Consider the following 23,438-nt stretch of genomic DNA (forward strand, 5'->3'; position numbering starts at 1 on the left):
GGGTATATAACATTTATAGATTATTTAAAATTGTTTACTTCTTTTCATTTGTGATTGGTTGTTACTGTGCCTATTACCTGGCAACCATGAATGCTTCTTGTTTTAATTGGTAGATAATTTTAGATTAATTTCCTATTTTACACTTATATTGAATTGTTTTAAACATGTTTTATGGTCTGAAGAAGCATTTTGTTATAACACGAAAGTGCTTATCATTTTAAATAAAAGTTGTTTTATGTGCCATATAGTTTAGTTTTTGTTCACTCTGCCCTGCTTTGAGTTAATATCATTTAATGGCCATGTTTTAGTGTCCGGTATTCTTTATAATGGTTAAGATGTTTACCTGACAGATATGAGGCATAATGTTTGATTCTGACCTTTGAAGGGGAAAGTGGCTAGGTTTAAAATGACCCACAAGGCCAGCTAGCCTAGTATTTACATATTAACCTATGAACCTTAGTAAAAAAAAATGGAAACTACATCGCAAATAATAAGAAAGTAACAGACTTGAACAATTTCAAAATTAATTTCTCTCAAGAAAACATTGAATGGAAGGTGTCTGTTTCTCCTGAAGTAAACCTATTGAGGGGTAAAGACATCTGGATAAGACGTCAAGAGGACAAGTATTATACATAAGGTGGTACAGCTAGAACACAGGAACGTTTCAAATGCTAACAAGACCCTACTGCTTGAAGATGTACATGATCACTACACACTGCATTTTATCAGGGGCTGCACCAAGTCCCAAGAGAGGTCTGACTGGGGTGAATCTCATAATAGTTTATTGTTTTTAAGATATCAGACAGAGAGTTCTATATCGCTTGACATGTGGGTTGTGCAATATCACCATTTAAAGTGTACATCGTTCATCTGCAATATCATTTCGGGGGTTGTTGAAATTTTACTATTAAAGTAAATTCCTAAGTGATCTCTGCAAATGACAAAGAAATTTAGCAACAACTGTACTACAAACAAAAATAGCTTTAGGGTTGTTTTATATGTTAAAATTGCACTGTATTTGAGGGATCTGGGGGACTTTAAGAGAAGTATAACTGATTATTTTAAACTTTTGTTCACTGTACTGCTGTCTAACACAGATTTTCCATACGGATTTTTCTTCCTCCTGCTTTGCAGCATAGCTAAAACAACACAAACATGCCTGGAAACTTTCTTTATTAACACACATTGTAGTGCTTTGTTTTAAAAGCCCTCAAAAGAAGTTTAAAAGGTATGTTGATAAAAAAGGCTTCCAGGCATGTTTGTGTTGTTTTTACAATTATACAGGGTTTACCGTGTATTGTTTTGGTCTTGATTAATCAGTTGCCCCCATATTCATCAATGACTGTCTAGTTCATTCACAGAAGATAACAGTAAGATAGCAAGTATTAGTAAGTTGAAAGTGTCTTTTGTGGTTTGAACACTCAAAACTTTGTGCCTTTTGTTTATTGAATACTTGTAAAACATCAGAAATGACTCCTCCCGTTCTGCAGTCAAGAATATTAGGAGTACTTTCGATTCTCAGTTAGAGCGTCTTCTGTGTGGCGACATGCGTGAATGGGCGTTCCTTTGTTGAAGGTTGTGCCTTAGGCCCAGCAAGCCACCATGTAAAAATCTACTGCCAATCATTAGCGGACCGGAGTTCCGCTGTGGCGACCCCTAACTGGGAAAAGCCGAAAGACACAACAACAACAACTTGCAGGACAAGCTGGACAGCCTCCATGGGCATCATATTCATAACATTATGGCTCACCCAAAGTTTTTGACATTTGTTGACCGGGTTAGACTGACTGGGCAGGTGCCCTTTTTCAGTGGAGACCCAAGGAGAAAAGCTCCAAAAATTACAAAAAAAATTTATTTCCAGAGTATAACAAGATATTAACAGCCCAAATATGTGCAGGATAATAACAGTCAAGGTTAAAGTCCACATATTTAGTTTTGAGGTTAAACAAGCATATGCAAGAAATAACACAATAGGTACAAGATTTTTTTTACAAGCAGGAGTAACAGTGTACATGTAGAGTTTCTATTTTACAAGCTAAAAGATGAATACATATATCATGGAGGTGACAGTACAATTTCTCCATACTTGTAGCTACCTATTCACAGTAATGTTATCTGGTAAATACATATAGTGACTAAGTCAAAGTAATGTTGCCTGAAAAGTACAGGCAGAAAGGAAACAGTTTAGTAAGAGGAAAAAGGGAATAAGAAGGGATTATTAAGTAGTGTCAGTGCAGGAGCAAGTCCTAGAGTGAAGCAGATTCTCTTTTAGTGTTTTTTTTTTAATTGGTTAGTATTAGGGATTACTTAAGTGGGGGGGGGGGGTAGTTTATTCCAAGCTGAGACAACTGAGCAACTATAGAGAAGTTTGCCAATGTTTTATTGAGTTTATAGACCTGCAGGAGGTGTTGCTCAGACCTCTGCAGTGTATGGTTAGGAATGTAAGGTGAGATGATAGTAGAGAGAGCAGGACAAGAGAGGGGCTTGTTTATGACAGAGAGAGCTAAAGTTAGCTGAGGCAGTAAGAGTTGGTGGGGCAATTCTAGCTATGTTTTTAGAAGCCATCTCTGTAAAATGCTTACCTTGTCTTCTGCTTCTTCTCAACAAATACTCTTTTGCTGTTTCTTTCACTAACCTAGACTCTGCTTGAACAGTCATCTTTTTTCTATTTGCATAAACTCTCACTTCTTGTTGAAGTTATCCATAGTGCCACAACCCTAGATATGAGTACTTGTAAATTACTTGTAGGGATTTGTTACCCCTTGAGACAGAATAGTGTCTAGAACTAGCAGCTGGTTTGATTCAGGGGTACCAGGCAGCTTTTTTGTATTCTGTCCTAAAATTATGTGCCTGCCTGATGTCATATGCCTAACTATGGTATCGTCTCATGTGAAAATTCATGAGTCCTGGAAACAAATGGCCACCACTCGGTATTCTGTACATTTCACACAATGTCAAGCCGACTGTCCCATTTTATATATATATATATATATATATATATATATATATATATATATATATATATACACACACATATATATGAATGAGATTCTTTTTATTGAATGGGTACCTTTTAGTGCTGTCACTTGATTAACAGTAAGGAAGGCATCTGTGAGTATTACCTTTTTATAAATATCTTACCACTGAATAACTTGTATATATAGCAGCACTAAATCGATGTAATTCACTTCTGTTCTGTGAATCAGATTTGGCATATATCATATATCCGACGTGCTGCACCTAATGTAACAAACAGTGTGCACTAGACTTAAATTGCAGTACGATTACTACATGATAATTAAAGTTAATGTTTTAGATTTACACAGTCTGTACCACATTGTAGTGGGTGTTACTAATAGTCATACAACACTTTCTTAGAATTATTTGTAAAACATGTTCAGGATCACTGCTCTGTTTCTCACACTAACTGTATCACAAATAAATAGATAAACAGAAAGGAAGACATACAAACTGATAACACATTAGCGTAGATGTAAAGAGCTACTGTCACCAAGGATTCCGACTGGTGTATGCTAACTACTTAATCTGACAAGCAGCCAGCTTGAGGAGAATACACAGCCAAAGGGCAGAACAGCTTTCCCCTAGATAAGAAGGAGCAGCCAGATTGGTAGGACTGGAAGGACAAAAACCTTACGGCTCACAGGGTTCCCGGTTTACAGAAACACACACCAAATGTCTTCCACTATGTGTACATCAAATCATACGACTTCTCAAATAACAGGAGAGAAACTTAGGGCATAAAGAGAAAAAAATATGGTGGCTGTGATTTCTTTCTCACATGACAGAAAGTGACTTGGTGTCAGTAGGCATGGTTTCTAAAATGAAAGCAAACCAATCAGTAGAAAATGCGTGCACCAGTAAACATACATATCTGTTACCTTTGCATAGATCATAGCTTTGCAACCTGCTTTAAAGGCTAGGCTAAAGCAATACGGTGCTGCTTAACAAAAAAAAAAAAAAAAAAAAAAAACAGCAAGACTCCCCAACACACACACACACAATGACCAACTGATATAACTATGAAATGTTTTTCTGTGTATATGGTCGGCTATTCTTGGCAGGATCTCATGATTTTAGAAAAAAACATATCAGGTTAGCTATTATAAATGACTACAATGCATACTGATGTATTTTGCTCATCTACCTTTCTATCCCCTCATCTGCATTATATTTGCAGACTTTGGATCCAACCCAGTTTGGCTTTGTCAAAGGCAGATCATGCCTTTTAAACTTGGTTGACTTTTTCGAAACAGTCACCAAAGCCATTGATGAGGGAAAGGCAGTCCATACAGCCTACCTCGATCTGGCTAAGGCCTTCGATACAATACCCCACTCGGGTATCATTGAAAAACTCATCAGCTTAAATGTTAACCCATACATCACAAGATGGGTTGCAAACTGGCTGAGTGACAGAACCCACAGGGTCAGAGTTGCTGGCGCCATGTCAGACTCAAAGCCTGTCACAAGTGGTGTCCCACAGGGCTCAGTCCTGGGCCCACTCTTGTTTGGCATCTACTTTTCGAAGTACAAGCAAACACAGGAGGGTTATGGCTGACAAAGTTTGCAGATGACTGGAGACTGGGCCATAGTAGAAAACACATCTGAGACAGATATCCTTCAGAAGGGTCTCACAGAAATGGATAACTGGTGCCAGAGCCACGGCCTAAAGTTAAATGCCAAAAAATGCATAGTCATACCCTTCGGGAAAAACAAGGTTACCCTAGCTACCAAATAGGTGGCAATCCACTGAGCACAGAAGAAGTTATCAGGGACCTGGGGACCCAGGTTGATAGTAGTCTGTCATTCGACACCCATGTAGCTAAAGTAGTTAGGAAGTCCTTCTACATTGCCCACCTTATCATGAAGGGATTCTCATCTAGATCAAGGGAGGTCATAGTCTCCCTTTACTCATCACTCATCAGACCAATGATCGAGTACAATGCCCCATTCGGAATGTATCTGACCCGACACTTGCAGCAGCTGGAGAGGACACAAAAGTTCCTCACCAAAAGGATAAAGGGTCTCAAAATCTGTCCTATGCTGCCCGACTGAAAGAACTCCAGCTCTATTCAGTCGCTACCGCTTGCTCAGAGGTGACCTTTGCCTAACATACAAGGCCATGTCAAACCCAGATTTGATGAATATGCTTCACCTCAAAAATCTAGATCCATCAGAGCCACAAGGGCGGGAGACTTAAACCTCGACACGGCTATTAATAGGACGTGCTGGAGGGATAGATTCATCACCCAAAGACTCCCTATGCTGTGGAACAAAATCCCGGTACATGTGAGGCAGAGCACCTCGCTGGCCTTGTTCAAGAGAAATCTTGACCAATGGATGGGAGATCGCAGATATACCCCAGGAATTACCTCAGTGTCACTGCTCGACAGAGGCACAGCAAAATAATGGGTATAGTTCCCCATACTAAAGGGGTGGCGTAAGCCACAAAACGATGGGCTAGGCTTATAAATGCCCTCGGGCAGATAGCCTAGTATGAACCTATGAACCTATATGCTCCAAATATCTATCTGCTCAAATTGTATATGAAGTAAAGATAAAACATTCTTGTAAGAAAGTCAGTTATTAATGGATACATAAAATAATCATTAACAATAATTGTTTAAAAATAATACTTCATTGCAATACCATGATGCCAGTTTATCATATGACCCACACAGATACATGCAAATGCTTTTGATATAGAATAATCCTACCTTGTGATTACAAGAGTAAGAAATACCTTACCTGCATAGTAAGGCAGGGCTCTAGTTAAACCATCAATCTGTACTTCAGAGTTCTTTTCCACTGTAATTGTGTCCTGTTTATTAAAAACTGAATTAGGATGTATAATACCAAACTATATAACTACTGACACATCACTGTTTTTACGTCATGACTAATAACCACATGTGTGAACTTATCAAATTACTCAAAAAAATTAACATAAATGGCTTAAACATCTGTATTTTCTGGATAATCCATACCACATAACATTTTATTTCAATAAAAATGTACTGCCAGTGATTAGAAATTACTAAAGGACACCAACACATGCTGAAAAAGAAAGAGAGACAAAGAAATAAAGAAAACAACAATTTTAGACAATGAAATAGGGATCCTCAAATGACTCAGGGATGTATTTTCAAGTATGATAAAGGTTACCAACAAAGTTTCTGTCTTGGAAGGCGACTCCAACTATTAGCCATGTAACACATGGCACTTGTCCTTTTGTCTGTGTTAAATATAACTGCAAAAAACTGCTAGTACAATTCTGCCATAACTGCCATAAATCAGATGGGACTGCCAGTTGTACTACCCTTGGGGTCTTCATACAGGCTTGGGCTGGGTGTGATGTAACATTTGTGCACTGCAGTACTAACAGCCAGGTGCCATGTTTGTTGTTCCATACACACACCTCACACCCACGGGTGGTGCTACAGTTGGGCACAAAGAGGAACATGGCCCCCCATAACTATAAAACTGTGTGCCCCAGTCAGTGGTCCAGTTCCTGGAATACTAAGAAAAACAAAAAAACAAAATCTCTTTTTCTGCATGAATCAGCAGTTTCTGTCATTTTTTTTTAAATCCACAGCGTGTGTCAGCACCAGCTAGAAATTTAATGGCTGCAGGTCCAACACACATTTCCTACCTTCTGCACTTTTCACTGGCTCAAATGCCCAGTGAGAGCAAAGTCATTAGAATCAGACCAGCACAGTCACATTCATTTGAACATGAAGCACGTGAGCCACTCGGTTGCAAATCCCAACTCCAGTCTCAGGACTGCCCTGGAAACTGACAGCCTGCTGTGTAAAGTTAAACTAAGAGCCCCACTGCAATCTCCTTGCCAGTGTGTGGGATTGTCCCAGAAACTGACAGCATGTGTCAGGTCATCTCCTGTGTGTGTGTGTGTGTGTGTGTGTGTGTGTGTGTGTGTGTGTGTGTGTGTGTGTGTGTGTGTGTGTGTGTGTCATTTCCCAGCTTCTGAAAAGACAACACTCATAACTTCAAAGAACTAGTATTGTCAAAGCATCACAATTCACATTGGAGAAAAGTGAATACATTCACACATACAAATGGTTCAGATGCTTATGTTACAAAAAAGTGCTGCTTGAGAAGTTTTTTTTTTTTGACGTTCAGGTAAACACTCTTCTGCCTTTGTTGAACTTGGTTCTTTATTACAGTTAGTGGGAAGAAAAAAGCTTGGGTCGCTATCTATTTATTTATTTGATGTTTGTTAACCGGATTGGTCCAACTGAGCTTAAAAGCCCATTTTCAGTGGAGTCCCGATGAGAAAGCTCCATGTAGATTATACAATATTATAAAATATGTAAAAATCAAAGTAGTATAGTAAATCAAATGTCAATTAAAATGGAGTACAAATGACCAAAACAGTGATAACAATATATAAAAAGTTACACATTTGATAAATCAAAAACAAGCACTATTCTCTTATGCTTGAGTTGTTTTTTTTTTTGCCTTCATCATCTTTTTTGACTGAGTGAAAAATAAAAAAATAGAATTGTTATGCCAATCTGCTATGTTAGGATGAGCTTTTGGCATTGTCAGTGAATTTTTGGTAAGATTACTTTAGTTCCTTGATAATTTTATACTAAGATAAAAGGTCTGACAGGTGAGGACATATGTTTACATATATGAGTAGTGTTTTTTTACTTAACTGATGCTTACTTTAATTTCTGGAGATCAGAAGAGTGATGTATAAATGGGGGTAAGGAGGTAGGGGGTACTGGCAAACCTATCAACTGAACTGATCAGCCAGGAAGTTTGACAAGTTTGTCAATAACTAAAGATTGCAGTAAACTAATTTTAAAAGTAGCAGTGCTGAAGCTGACGTGGTTTGTGAATATGATGCCTGAAGTGTCTTGATTCTGAAGATACTTCCAAGATTACAGTTTGTTATCTTGACTATGTTGAAGGAAAAATCTCTGTCCAGAAAACAGAAAAGTACTTCCAGCTACAAGTTTGTTTACTGGACCAGAGTCATCTACCATATCTTTACAGGCAAGGTTTGATGCATGCAGTGTTAGAATCTGTTCCATGTTTGGCAATACAAATATTTTTTTCTCTCATTTATCTCTAGCCTATTAATGTTTTTCCTGTCTTTGAAGGTGCTTAAACTCAGATGACGTTCATCATTTAGCTCATATTGCATATCAGCATAATGAACAACGTGACACCCTGAACATATTGTGTAAGGTGGATTCTTCTAATATGCAGATACATCTCCCTAGAGTAAACTAAAAATACACAGGAGTGACCTCTGAGGAAATCTAGTACTGGAGAGGTAAAAAAGTATGACAGTGCAGCTGCCATGATACTGATTGTTTCATCCTTGATAGGTTACTAGAAAACACTGCCAGGGAGTTGGTGACAATCAGTTTTTATGAATTTATAGTCATAATGTCATGATCAACAAGATCAAAATTTTTTTGAGAAGTAGAAGACGGTATCTGTTGTATGCTGTCAGTCTAAACTGTTGACTATTTTGTTAAGTAATTTCATTATGGGAGTGTGAACTGTGTGCTTCTCTGAGACCGTGCTGACTTTGCAACCGTTTAATAGGGTGATGAAGGTATTCTGATAGCTGTCTGTGGATACTTTTTGAGTAATTTTGTAAGGGGACTAAACATGCTCATAGTTTTCCACCTTTTGCATATCACTACTATTACAGTGGTCTTCAACTATTTATGGATATTATAGAATGACTCCTGTAATATATATCTTGAAAAGTATCACAGCAGTACAAGCAATGAAGTCTGCTTGGCAGAGAAAATATGGACTGTCAGAGCTTATGCTTTTTCTAGCTAGGTTCTGTATAGTAGGAAAATCAGTTACATGTACAAAAACATGTCGTTAGGGTTTGACAATAACATTAGGGGATGCATTTTTAGGCATAGCTCTCTTAAGGGAGCCACTGATAGATGAGAAGAATGTTTTGTCACTGTCAGCAGTAACTTAGTAAGATGACAGCCCCAGCAGGTTGCCAATGACTGTTTTTCTTACCAGTATGATTATTAAATAGTTTTGCAGAGAACAATTGTGTTATTTGAGTGATACTGTTGAAGAGCTGTCCAGAACTCTTCTTTTGATTGTCTAGTGATCAGTTCTTGTGAGTTCAAATGTCTTATGTTGTTAGCAGTTGATTGATAAAGTTTCCAGGCTTCATCCTCCACTATGGAATAGGCTCCCCATCCATGTAAAACAGATGTCTTTCCTCAATCTATTCAAATGAAACCTTGACAATTGGATGGGAAATCATAAATTTACCCCCGATTTAGCAGCCATGTCCCTTATGAATAAAGGCAGTCAATAAGAAAAGTATTATCCTAACACCTCCCCCTACACATATATATCCTTAGTTACCTCCCTTCTAACATGCCACTCCATATAGATGCCTCTGATAGTTGGGACCCAAATGATTTGGGGTGCACAGCTAGTCTTGTAAGGGTCCCAGTGGACATCAGCCTAGTAACAAGCCTACAAACCTATCCCTGTCTCACACAGCCATCCTAACAGTCTTGTCAATCCAAGGAGGTCTTATACTTTTTACTTTGCTGTCTATTGTTTTGCTGCACATCATTCAAGAGCTGCTAATAAAAGGATGAAAGTCTCAAAGACAGATTGGTTGGAAACATGCTTTATGAAGAGCAGTCGGTACTCTGGCATAGTTTGGTGAGCAGCATCAACTGACTAAATGTTTACGTTTCTCATTGGGACAATTAAAGTAGTGCATAAGTGGGAAGACTCAGGTGGTTTAGTAGAGTATTGAATGCAGCAATGCTATACGAGTTCCTATATGCAATTCAGTTTAGTCTGTGAGAACTGTTGGTTTTGTTATTTGTTTATGTGCTTTGGTCAGTGAGATGGGGAAACCAACAGTAGAGCATTCACTTATGATATCACTTTTGTCATCTGGGTTCCAATTAGTGTTGAAGTCTTTGAGATGCAGCAACTTGCCAGCTATGTTGTCCACAAACCAACTTAAGCTGAGGATGCTAATTTATAGGCTTGATTACATCAGGTTTGTTATAGATGCAAGCTGTGTTAATGTATTTTGTTGTCTTACTTTCTCTGAGACTAAGAAGCATGTTTAAAGGATGACTATTAGATTTTCATGTAAGTAGGATCTAAAACTATAAACACTAACTACTTTCATTCTCAAATCAGAATAACAAATTATAACAAACTCACTGTTTAAAAACCAATGTTAACCAATGAGGTGTCAGGTAATGAATAATTAATCAAAAAACACCTGACATCAGCCTTAAACATGGAAAAACAATGAAACCCCAAGAAAACCAAAATAAATAAAAACTGAAGTGGTAAACTAAAATAAGTTATCCAAATCAGTGCTAGTATGTATATACATAACAGTAATACATGTCTTATTAGAATCCTGCTACAATAAAATTGCAAAATTTGCATCAGGGGACTCCCACCGCAGTCACCACTGTGTCTCCCTTAGAAACCTAGACTGGTTTGAGCTTCCTCAACTCTTACACCTAACCTAGCTTACCTTTGCTCATAAACTTGTAAACCACCCTCTTAAAATTCCCTCACTTCATACACTTCTTCAACCCTACCAATCCTCCAGACCCCTTCACTCCTGCAACAAAAATCTACTCCAAGTCACCAAACCCAACAACTCTGCAGGGGGAAGCGCTATTCTCCTACTCCATATCCAAAATCTGGAACTCACTTCCCACTGCCATAACTACCCTCCCTTCCAGCAGTCTCTTAAAAATTGTGCTTAAAGCACATCTAAAATATCACTGGCTATGTCCTTGTCTATACTCCAACTAACCCCCCCTTTCTCCTGTACCACTAATTAGCTGCCAGCTCTACTATTAGCTGTCAACAGATTATCAGTATTTCATATCCTTTAACTAGCAGATGATTGCAGTACAATGTTTACTTTTTTCTCTATGTGAGAAATTAATACTACTAGGCAAATGTATTGCACCTTATATTGTTATTATACTCTGACATATGTCATTACCTGTCAGACTGTTCTTTGCTATAAATACGCAGATTTTGTTTGTTTTGTTTTTCCTCTGAAATGCTAGATTATACTTGTATATTATGTGAAATTTTGCTTGTCTGAATATATGGAGCCATCCTTGTGATGATATACTCTGACATATAGGCAATTTCTCCTGTTGATCTGTGTCTTTACTATAATTATACTGTTTCTTTTTTCATCTGATATGCTAGATTGTATTCTTATATTATGTAAATCTCATATGTCTGAATATATGGAGCTTTTTTCCCCTGGGCCTCCGCTAAAAATGGGCATATACCCAGTCGGACTTTTCCGGTCAACAAATGTAAAATAAAAATAAATAAAATTGTGAGATGGTTTGGCAGCTCCGACTGAATATGCGTACAAGCTCAGGTTTGAAAGAATTTATTTCTATCGTGAGTGTTTTAAAAATTAGAGCCTTGACTTTCCAATGAACAGAAGTATTACTGTTAGTGTGTGTGTGTGTGTGTGTGTGTGTGTATGTATGTATGTATGTGTGTGTGTATATATATATATGAGAGAGAGAGAGAGAGAGAGGGGGAGAAAGCACTGCTTTGGATTAGCTGTTATTATTTTAGTTTACCACTTTAGTTTTTCTTTATTTTGGTTTTCTTAGGGTTTCATTGTGTTTCCATGTTTAGGGCTAACATTAGGTATTTTTTGATTAGTTTTTCATTACCCGAAGCCTGATTGGTCAATGTTGTTTCTTTAAACAGTGAGCTTGTTATGATCTGTTACTCTGAGAAAGTTCTAGATTTGAGAACAAAAGCACTTACTGCTAATAAATTTTGACTCTGTGACTTCTGGCTGATGTTTTTTGTTACTGAATTTTGTGTTTACATGTGTCTTGTTCGTGTTAGGATCCAACATTATTTTGTATGAAAACTGCAGCTCCCTCAACTTTTTTATTAGCATACCGAATTCCGAAGTTTGTATAAACAGGAATGTTGAGCTTTTACTTAGATATATGTGGCTTTAGTCAAATCTCAGACTGCTACCTTTGTTTGATAGGTGTTTGGTGGTACTAGTCTTCCTCCCCGTTTTTCTTTTTTTTTTTGACAAAATGAACTTACTGGTCTGAACAGGCTTGTTACTTTTCACATAATGAGAGAATATGAATTCCTCTAGCTTTACACACAAATTGCCTTAGAACTTATTAGATGCTTCAAAAGTAGGCCTCTGTTTTATGGCTATAAGACCGACTTTGTCCATCTGCATCACATAACACTGTTGTAGTAGGCGATACTGACGGTGGCACTCTCTTTGGGTGCATCTAGTTGCTGCAAGCATGTAAGGCATGTGTGCTGACTTTTTTCTCCTTTCCATAAGAGCTGACAGTAAGCTCCTTCCTGATATAAATGTAATTTTGTTTTGATGCTGCACTTGAAGGGTAGATCTCGCAATGGACTTAAATGACTGTGGTTCATCTTGGCTTTGTTTCATGGACGTGAGCTTTCTGCTGTGCCCAGACATTGCTGGGAATGCAATTCGAACTCTGCTGTTTTCCCTTCATTGTGGCAACTCAGGATGGCCATTTCAAAGATATGAGGAAGGATTTTAAGGTTCTTATGAACCCAAGAGTTGGACTACATTGATAGGTTACTAAAGTTGTGGAAACTTGCATTTACTCTGTTATTGCACAGATATCATTTTAGCATGGGCATAGTATTTTTTCAGTGCTGGTATAACTTTCACTTAGGCTTAAGGGATCAAGGATGGGGTACTGGCATTCTGCACTGATATGATGGTGGACATAGGAATCTTATGGTTGGGTTCTGATGGTCAACAGGAGTTGTGATTTTCCTTTTTTTCTTTCCTTTTACCTAGTGGGGTATCCCACCTTATCAATGAGTGGCCAATGGGTCATAGGAGGTTGCTTTTGTGGATAGTTCCAATGTGTGTTGGGTGTTTCTTAGCTATGTTTGGGTAGGTCTGTGTTGATAATCAGGGAAATAAAGCTCTGATGTGTTAATGAACTGCTTTCTGTACCAAGGGTAGAGGGTCTGAATCTTTCCACCTTCATTTACCTACTCTGTGACCTTGCTAGACAGTGCTTTGGTGCAATTGGGAATTTGGGCTAGACTTCTTAATTCTGGTCTCTTAGTTTGCATGCCTAGTAACTACCTATGAATCAAATTAATCTAGTCTTTTTTCCTGCAAGTATTCCTCATTAACAGTATAGTAGTTATACCATGCCATATACAGTGCATTTAAATCACCTGTAATCATATCATATCATATCCTGAAAAAAAACACTTCTCACACTTCTCTGAGTTGCACTAAACACTTCTAAATTGCAACTAGATAAGAACAACTGCAAAAGTAGAATCTCTCACCACAACATTAACTCAGATAATTTCAGTGTCGGCACAATTAAAATTGTTGATGATTTATAAGAGGGGTTGACATATATAGAAACTCCACCTCATCTTCGTTTTTTTCTAAAGAGGTATTGTCCAAAGTAACTTGGAAGGATCAGTGGCATGTTCATCTCACTAAGCCATGTTTTGGCAACAAACATTATGTCATAGTTATTACTCATGATTCTGGACACCAGATCTGTAAACATTTTGTGTGAATGTTTAGCACTGCTTAGAAGGTAGTTCAAAACAGGATACATTTTTGCACCCTACCACTTCCTCTTTTTTAGTTTAGGAATCTTTTAATAAATGTAAGTAAGATATAAAGAGTCTCAACCAAAAAAGTTTGTTTCAAACTGCTTTTATTTATTTATTTATTTATTTACATTTTATTACCGGGAATGTCCGACTGGAGCAAGGTCCATTTACAGCGGAGGCCCGGGGAGAAAAGCTCCACATCTAACAAGTACAATGGTTGATATATACAAAAAAGTACATATAATACAATGCAATACAATACAATAAAAATATATAACAAAGTATATATGATGCAATGCAGTCATACAGGTGTATACAGTAGTTTGTTCTATGCAAGCTAATGCTAGCATGGTTTACTAATAGTTAGCTTTGGGTGGGAGTGTTTGGGAGAGAGAAATGCTCACTATCAACTTATGCAATGAAGGAAATACTCAAGAAAATAATATGCAGAATACATAATGGTTATGTGTAGAAGTTGTTGCATTAGAGTGTTTTTAGTACGATATTGTAGGGATAGAAGTGAGTGAAGAAAAGGGGACAGTGAGAGTGGGGAGAAGAGGAGGATATCTAAGTGATTCAAGGACATAGACAAGACTGTGTGAGGTGTAAAAGGGGATAGTGAGAGTGGGGAGAAGAGGAGGATATCTAAGTGATTCAAGGACATAGCCAGGACTGTGTGAGGTGTAAAAGGGGACAGTAAGAGTGGGGAGAAGAGGAGGATATCTAAGTGATTCAAGGACATAGCCAGGACTGTGTGAGGTGTAAAAGGGGATAGTGAGAGTGGGGAGAAGAGGAGAATATCTAAGTAATGCAAGGACATCACCAGGACTGTGTGAGGTGTAAAAGGGGACAGTGAGAGTGGGGAGAAGAGGAGGATATCTAAATGATTCAAGGACATAGCCAGGACTGTGTGAGGTGTAAAAGGGGACAGTAAGAGTGGGGAGAAGAGGAGGATATCTAAGTGATGCAAGGACATCGCCAGGACTGTGTGAGGTTGCCTTGAGTGACTGTTTAAATAGTGATATGGAAGGAGCTGTGGAGATATTTTGGGGGAGGCTATTCCATTTCTTAATGATGGTATAGGAGAAGAGAGCTTTCCCCGCAGTATTGTTAGCTCTGGACACACAGAGTAGGGTTTTGCTTGATGACCTCAGTGGACGGTTTGCTACGTACTGGTTTAGTAGTTGAGTTAAAGCCGGGGCTTTGTGGGGATTTAGTGTGTTGTAGATGAGCACTAGTTGGTGGTAGCTAATTAATTGTGGGAGTTCTTCTTAGAACCCTAAATTATTTTCTGAAATACTCTACTGATAACATTGGTAACAGGTCACAAATCACAAAATGGCAGGACAAAATTAGGTTTCACTTAAAAGTATACTGTTATAATCTCAGAAAATCTCAGAAGTAAAGGCCCATTTATTTGTTTTACCTACATCATATACCTAATAGTTCTGTTCACTGCATACAGTTTCTTTAAAGATGCCCTGATATCTTTTATTATACACTTACTGAAAGACAAAACTGCTATGTTCCTCCTTAAACTTAGGAATACACTTCTAAGGCATATAAATACTGAATCCCCAATAATGAGAAAATTCTGTTCCTCCAGTTCTGAAGGATTAACACATCTCTATGCTTTCTCTTTGTTAATGGTGAATCCTGTACAACACAAGTACCACAATTATCCCTACTGTGATTTAGTAAAGTCCTACCAAGGGCTCTTCTTCTCATCTTCGTAACCATTTCCCAACCTTCATTATCACTTTTCAGTATTTTATTTTCCCCAAAACAACATTTTTTTACAATGAGAATCAGCTTCCTTATTCAAAGAATTCAAAATGTTTAAATAGTTCCCTTATCTAAGTCACTTACCTCCTTTAAGAAATTATCATGTTCAAATTTACCTACAGTAACAATACCAGCCAAAGGTGCAACATTATTTGGAACATCTTTTCTCCAAGACATTAATGTTTGAACCACAGACTCTCTTGTTTTTGTAACTTTTACCAGATCAGAGTTAATACCTTCTTTAAACACTATATGAACACTAAACATACAGTGAAAACTATAAATATCAGTCTGGATTTTATAGTTTTTAATAATTTTTATAACAGGAAATATATGATTGGTTTCTAGAAAGTTCTTAGCTTTGGTGCTATTACTACTGGTAACTACAGGAATTTTATCTTATGGTTTAGACTGGATCATAATTGCTAACTGTGTCTGGCATAATACTTGTGCAGGTAATTTCACTGGGTCTGTTATTAGTATCCAGTCCAGAATACATTCTCTTCCAGTAACTTTGTCTTGTGGTTGGCTGTATACGTTGTGGTAATTCATACAGACAGACAAGGTGCTGAATAAGTTTTCCAGTACTCTTAGGCCAATCAGCATTATCAACCACTGGAATTACTATATTAAGAGCTATATATGTAGATAAGCAAGGTAATATGCTTCCACAGGCCAAACTGTTTGCATAGGAAGAGTCTATATTACAACCGCGAAAGTCCTAGTTAACGAATACGGAATCATCGACACATATTACCCGAACCGCAAATACACCGAAAGCCTTAAACCACGAAATTCAAAATCTCAAACTGTCATAGTCGTCCAACCCCACCGTGTGCTACATACTACCTACCCAAACAAAATAAATAACATACACACATACACTTAACAAAACCCTACTTCTAACCCTACACTAAACCTTACATACATTACTATCTATGCATTTACCTTAACCTGCACCCTAACCCTAAGGTCTGTAACGATCGCACACTTACCTTACGGAGCTATACATAAACAAAATAAATAACCCACACACATACACTTAACAAAACCCTATTTCTAACCCTACACTAAACCTTGCATACATTACTATCTATGCACTTACCTTAACCTGCACCCTAACCCTAAGGTCCGTAACTATCGCACACTTACCTTACGGAGCTATACCGCAGAAGGGCCAACCATGACGATTCGACATTTCAGATTTCGTGTTTCAGGATGATCAGTGTTTTCACAGTTTGACATATACGTGCCGACATTTTTATATTCGGGTAAGTGGACCTTTGAGATTTCAATAGGGAACCACATAGGAATTATAAATACTGCTGCTATACATGTTCATTTTTATGTGTTAATTTTATTTTGCTAGTAAGAGCTGATCTTACTAATGTTTAGTGTTTGTGAGGGAAAAATAGCATGGTTAACTTTTGGACATGTAACGGCTACATCTCCAGCTCTTTTATTAGTCTGATTATTATGGATTATGTTATAGCCAGAAGGTAGCATTTCTTCATATTTAATGTGTGCCTTAAACCACAATTCTGTAACTGCTACTACATAAGGGGTGTAGTGAAATAGACATCTGTGCAGATTTATTTTATTTTGAATACTATGCTCATTTATCTTTATAGGTTTGCTTTAGAAAGTATTAGGATTGCTCAATATAGTATTTTGTTTGATAGTTGCTAGGTTAGGGTGAACATCCCCATATTTTTGCCGTAATATATGTTTAGATATTTGCTGGTACTTAGAGTTTTGTATTAATATTTCAATATATTTGGCGTGTATAACTGTAAATTATGTTTTGTTGATAAATACTTTATTATTTTGGTTACATATGATTATTTGAGGATTTATTGTTATAGTAGTAGATGTTACAGTTTTTGTATGGGTGTTCGAGGAAGCAACAGAATGTGGTATTAAGACAGATGTTATTTGTTGAGAAATTTTACACCTAGATGATACAGTAATATACATATCTAACTCTCATCATACTGTATAAAAATGCAACTAAAAGGGCATTAGCATTTTAACTGGTTATAAAGTAACAGCCTAATTCTCAGCTTGAAGAAAATAAAGATCATTATTTCTGCTATCCAGCAAAAGCTTTCTACAGTTCCCACAAGCTGGGAAATACTCCATACTAACCAGTACCCTTTGAATCAACAATTAGAAACCCCAAACACCTGGAGAAATTAAAAAGGGAAAAAAAACATTACAACCACAATCTCACAAACATCAAATGGTCACCTGTATAACAGACAGCTCATTTCTGACTAAATTTCTTAACTTGAATCCATTCCTTTTCTTTGACCATTGAATTACTATTAGAACCACAAGTTTTCATCTCAGATCCCTCTCTCAGCTGGCACTGCCTTACAAACCCCTTAAAATAAACTACAAAGCACCAGCCAGTGATTTTCTCACGTTGGCCAAAAGTACTGCCTTTTAGGAAATTGAGGAAAAAAACTATTCTACCCCATTTTGCTCTCCCGTCTGTCTCTTTTCCATTCATTAACGTCTATGTACCATAACTACTGAAAATATTAAGCAGATGTTCATAGCATCATTACTATACATCTTACTAAGTTCTACTTTCACTCCACTTTGTATATACCTCATTATTTTTATGAAACTGACAACATTAGAAAACTTCAGTACTGTCCATTAAGTTAGCCTGCCCTGAAAGTGGTCCAGTGGAATCTATTCTGTACTTCAGTTAACACATTTAAATAAATAAATAAAATCTGATGCTGCATCAGTTTGTATGGTTAGTGTTTTTCATGAAGTCATAATTGTTTTGTCATCATACTGATTTTGTTGTCACTTGATACTTGCAGTGTGGGGGTAAGGGATTGTAGTTTGTATTGGTAAGTAGGTTGTGAGTTTTCTTGTATCTTTTTGCAGCATGTTAATGTGATTGTATCTTTTGCAGCATGTTAATGTGATTGTATTGTTGTGGTTTAACAGTTATTAAAGGGTTAAAGTGCTATGTACAATATTAAATAAAATACATAAATAACAAGAAATGTTTCTTCAATGTGTTTATATAAAAATAAACAATTATCAGTTTGACTTCTCTTGGCAATCTGAAAGGTTATTTGATCTCAAGATAAATTGCTACCCCCCCCCCCCCAAAAAAAATAGCCTTCTTTGCAAAATGGGTAAGAAATCAATGTGAAAAATGGAGTTCTCATTCGTTATTACAACACATACTTTAGCAACTACAGACTACAAACTGTAGGCAGATCTCTGCAAACAGACCAGTGTTGAATTTTGCAGTCAGCAATGTATTTATTATATTTCTATTTTATCTCATTTCAAAAGGAATGGTCATAGTGATATAATGCTGAACTTCTTCAGTTAGAGGTTGAACATTAAGAAGTAAATTGTTGCACTGCAGATAAGGCAGCAGTGACAATTCAGATAAAATATTTAAGATGAGTATTGCATCTTGTGCCTTTTAACAGAATGACAGCAATAGAATTTTCTTCCTATATAGGGAAGATATAGTGAGAAGATTATATCAATTGGTTGCATTTAGATGCTCTTTGGAATAAAATATCGCCTTGTTTCTCATTGTACGATACATTTTTCTTTCCAGTATTATCCTTGTCTAGCTTACCACTGCCTCTAAGTCTGCATTATAGGCAAGCATTTAGTTATTTCACACAGCAGAAGTGATTGGCTGAGGCTTCTGTTGACATCACATGGTGCCAAACACAGAATATGAGTCACATGCCTAGCAATGTACATGCTGCTACATATCTAAAAAAAAAAAAAAAACAGCAAAGCTAGCAGATTGTTATTTTTTAAATAAATATGTACTATGTTTGGAATAGCTGTGCCCCTGCTTTCTAATCATGGTGGGATCACTGGTCCTTGGGTCCAGACAAGTCAGCACCAGTGCAACTATCAACTGAACATTTATGTGCCCTATACCATGGCCTTGGAAATTAATAGTTTGGGGTCATTCTGTTCACTTAGTTAACACTTAGTTAAACAAAATAAAAATATACCCCTTACCTTTAATGTTTTAAATATAATCCTTTGTAATGCAGTTGCAGTACTTGAACAACTAGAGCTTGCAAAGTCACCATCAACAGTCAGTGAGTGTGTTCCACATGTCATCTGAAAGAAATACAGCAAGCAATGGTTGATACATTTTCGGAATAGACAATGTGAAGCATGAAATTATTTTATGGTTAGCAGTTGAAATTAGAATTGAAATCATAAAAAATACATATAATATCCCTGGTATTTCAAATAAGAGACACTCCTTGCTTTAAAGAAAGACACAAGTACAACTAAAGTCCATGTGTGTTTATTTTATGATGCATACTTCAGAGCAGCTAAAATTGTTTCATCTGTCATTTATATTTTAATGTTAAATGAATAAGTAAATGCAAACACAGAATAAAAATCTATTTTTATATCAGGTCAGGAAACAAGAGAGTCTTAGAAGTACATTGTTATCAGGGTGAAAAAAAATCTGCATTTTTAGGCTGCTTTTTGGATGGTATTCAAGTAGCTATTTGCTGCCTTAAAATTAGTGTGAGTATCTGTAGATCTACCTTGTTTAAATTACCAATGCATAAATGTACAAAAAGTAAAGCGGACATGGATTTATTTTTAATGTAAGCCACGGTGGTGCAGCGATAGCATTGTCGCCTCACAGCAAGAGGTTCTCCCGTTCGATTCTCGGCTGGAGCGCCTTCTGTGTGGAGTGTGCATTTCCTCCCCGCGGTCAAGTGGCGTTCGAAAGACATGCGTGAATGGGCATGCCTATGTTTAAGGTTGGGCGTTGGGCTGGCACCTCGGCACCATAAAAATCGACTGCCAATCATTAGCAGACCAGAGTTCCGCTGTGGCGACCCCTAACCAGGAAAAGCCGAAAGAAAATCAACAGATTTGTAGTTATCCTGCCATTTACAGCAGTTGAGAAGTTGATGTTACAAACTATCTTGTATTTACACACATGTTATCAGGAAACATAATACAAGAAATCTGTAAGGCCAGGAATGAGTTTGAAAACATTAAAGTCAAGAGGTGAGGGGACTAATGTAATTGTTAAGGTGTTTACCTCACAGACACAGGGGACAGGGTTTGATTCTCAAACTGGCTAGGCTTAAAATGCCCACAAGGGGAACTAGCCTAGTACTTATCTATGAACCTATGAAGATGTGGGTGCTGATACCAAATTCCTGTTGTCGGAGCAATGTTAGAGTCCATATCACAGAAACAGACAAACAACTCAGGTATGTAATAAAATCCACCAAAACAAAGTTTAAGGCTAAAAGCGCTATCTAAGCCAAAGACAATTATAATGCATTTTTTAGTTATGATTGTATTTTCAAAATCACAACATGGCAATGCACTGAGCTGATTGTGAGCAGTGTTACCTACACTATGACTGAAGATATAGTTAACCTACTGGCTGATAAATTTCGCTCTGAGTGATAAATGTAGGTCTAACTTTACCCATCTCTCCCTTCCCTCAAGATATACCTGAAATTGGCTCACCTCCAGCTATCATCTAAGACCAAGTCATAAAAGTGCTATCAAAAGCTAAAAATACAGCACTGATGGGTCCTGACAATATCCTTGGATGCATCTTAAATAGCAAGAAATAATATTTATCCACACCCCTAACAGAGCTTTTAATTCTCAGCCTCCATACATTTTTTGCACCAAGTAAATGGAGAACAGTAACATTCATTCCCCTGCATACGGGAGGACCTTCCATAGACCCAGGCAATTAGAGACCCGTAAATCTGAACAGCTTCATATGCAAAGCCATAGAAAGACTTAATATGGAATTAACCAATCAGGACATAGGGAACCTCCAAATACTAGATCCGTTAGCTTGGATTAAGTCAAGGGCAAGTCATGCTTATTCAGGTTGGTGGATTTTTTTTTGAAATGGTAGTCAAAGCAATGGATGAAGGCAAAATGGTACACACTGTACACCTCAACCTGGCCAAAACATTTGACACAAGTCCTCATTCAGGGCATAGAAGAAAAGCAAAATAAACTGGGAATAAACCCCTATGTCACCTGCTGGATTGCCAGCTGTCTCAAAGATAGACACAGATAACCAAAATAGGGGAAGTTACCTCCACAAATAGAACAGTCACCAGTGGAGTCCCCCAGGGTTCTGTGCTGGGACCTTTCTTGTTTGGCATCTACGTTTATGAAGTAAAAGCAAATAGTAAAGGGCTCTGGCTGATTAAGTTTGCAGATAACTGTAAGGTAGGAGCAGTCACTCAATCCCCACATGACTTAGCCATCCTACAGGAAGGTTTGTCTCAAATGTATAACCAGTGTCAAAATCATGGTCTGAAACTAAATGCCAAAAAAAACATTATTTTATCCTTTGGGGAGTTATCTACCCCAGAGAACTACCACATTGACAATATGAGCCTAAGAACTGACCCAGATGTTCAGAATTTAGGAACTTATGTGGACAGTGACCTAACTTTTGACCAACGTGTATCTATTGTTCTAAGATAATCCTTCTACACTGCACATCTTATAAACAAAAGGATTGTGTCTAGATCTAAGGATATCATTGTTCCCCTTTACTCAGCCCTCATTTGGCCAATCAATGAATATAATGCCTCTTTTGATATTTATCTGTCCAGACACACACAAGTGGAATGCCCGCAGGGCATACTGTGACCCATTACTGATGGATTTATTGCATATAAGTAAGTCAAATGGCATCAGAAATACTTTGTCCAGTGATCTAAACCTCTTCTGCAACATCAACAGAATGGTTTAGAGGGATGGGTATATTTCAGAAAGGATATTACTGCTGTGGAACAGACTCCCCATCCACATAGAATAAAGTTAATCCCTGTCCATTTTTAAATGCAACTTAGATCTATTGATGGTAAATAGAAAATTTACCACAGGACTGTCCTCTTTACTACTAATGGACAGATGCAGCACCTAAATGTTTTATCCCATGCATAGGTCCCCTCAAATTATCTATGGTATGATCCCAGTTATTCTCATTACAGGTTAATATATACTTATTGTCCATCCAATGGGTAAGGCTAATCTGTAACCTAATAGGATAGGTTATTTTGAGTACAAAAAGGGAAACTGGCTAGACTTAATGGTCCGCAAGAGCAGCTATCCTACTACTTACCTATGAACACAAGCATTACTTGAAAATGATTCATGCCTGCTTTGACAGTAAATTAAGGCATTGCATACATGGCTTTCATGATAATGTATCTGGTCAGTAAATTACAGGTCATGCAAGTGTATGAGTCATTTGTTTCTCAAAGTTAAAAGATGAAATAAAAAAAATACTATAGACATAGAAAAATGCACTGTAGATCATATTGTAGATACAGCACTGTAAATCATATTGTAGATAGAATGGCAAATGGGGAATGAACAATTTCTTCTATAGTATAAGGAAAGTAATCCCAATAAAGAAACTGACATATAATGTAATCAAGCATTTGGCAGTGGCAAGTATTTGCTTGTATTCTATTTCACATAAATGCATTTCATAAATGGGCATGGCCATACATGCAAAGCATAAGAACTTTTAAAGAAGAACATAGAAACAACTGTTAAGTATTTGCTCTAAACATACATGTACAGTTAAACAATAAAGAGCACACAGACATGCTGCTTTTTAGTGCATCATGGACTTTGCTGCTCCAGCCAGTATATTTATAGGCACATCATATATTAGTATTGTGTATATGCAGCATTCCTTCCCTTTTACATTTGCCTAGGGGATGCAAGTATTAAAGATATGAGTAGTGGTAATCAGTAAATAGTGTACTTTCCAGGATTGCTTTTTAAAAGTAAGTCTTATTCATCTGGGGTTTACATTACTGACTCTGAAGTAACATCCCTACAGCCCAGATAAATGTGATATTATTAGCAAGAACAATGCTTTATTTATTTTTTTGGTATCTTGTTATGCAGCATTCCCTTATACTTAG

At 37.2% G+C, this 23,438-nt stretch overlaps 1 protein-coding gene across 1 annotated transcript in view; it reads right to left on the bottom strand.

Moving 5' to 3' along the window:
- LOC122791455 (mucin-6-like) overlaps nt 1–23,438 on the bottom strand; it is a 1,068,266-nt gene that overhangs the window by 602,244 nt on the left and 442,584 nt on the right. The window contains exons 11-12 of the mRNA XM_044059200.1: nt 19,492–19,596; nt 5,767–5,839 (exon numbers count right to left, since the gene is read on the bottom strand). Of these exons, the coding sequence (XP_043915135.1) occupies nt 5,767–5,839; nt 19,492–19,596 (178 nt within the window). The remainder of the gene's footprint in view (nt 1–5,766; nt 5,840–19,491; nt 19,597–23,438) is intronic.

Source organism: Protopterus annectens, chromosome 17.part0 (assembly GCF_019279795.1).
Source record: "Protopterus annectens isolate FY-2018-M chromosome 17.part0, PAN1.0, whole genome shotgun sequence".
NCBI classification, from domain to species: Eukaryota; Metazoa; Chordata; order Ceratodontiformes; family Protopteridae; genus Protopterus; species Protopterus annectens.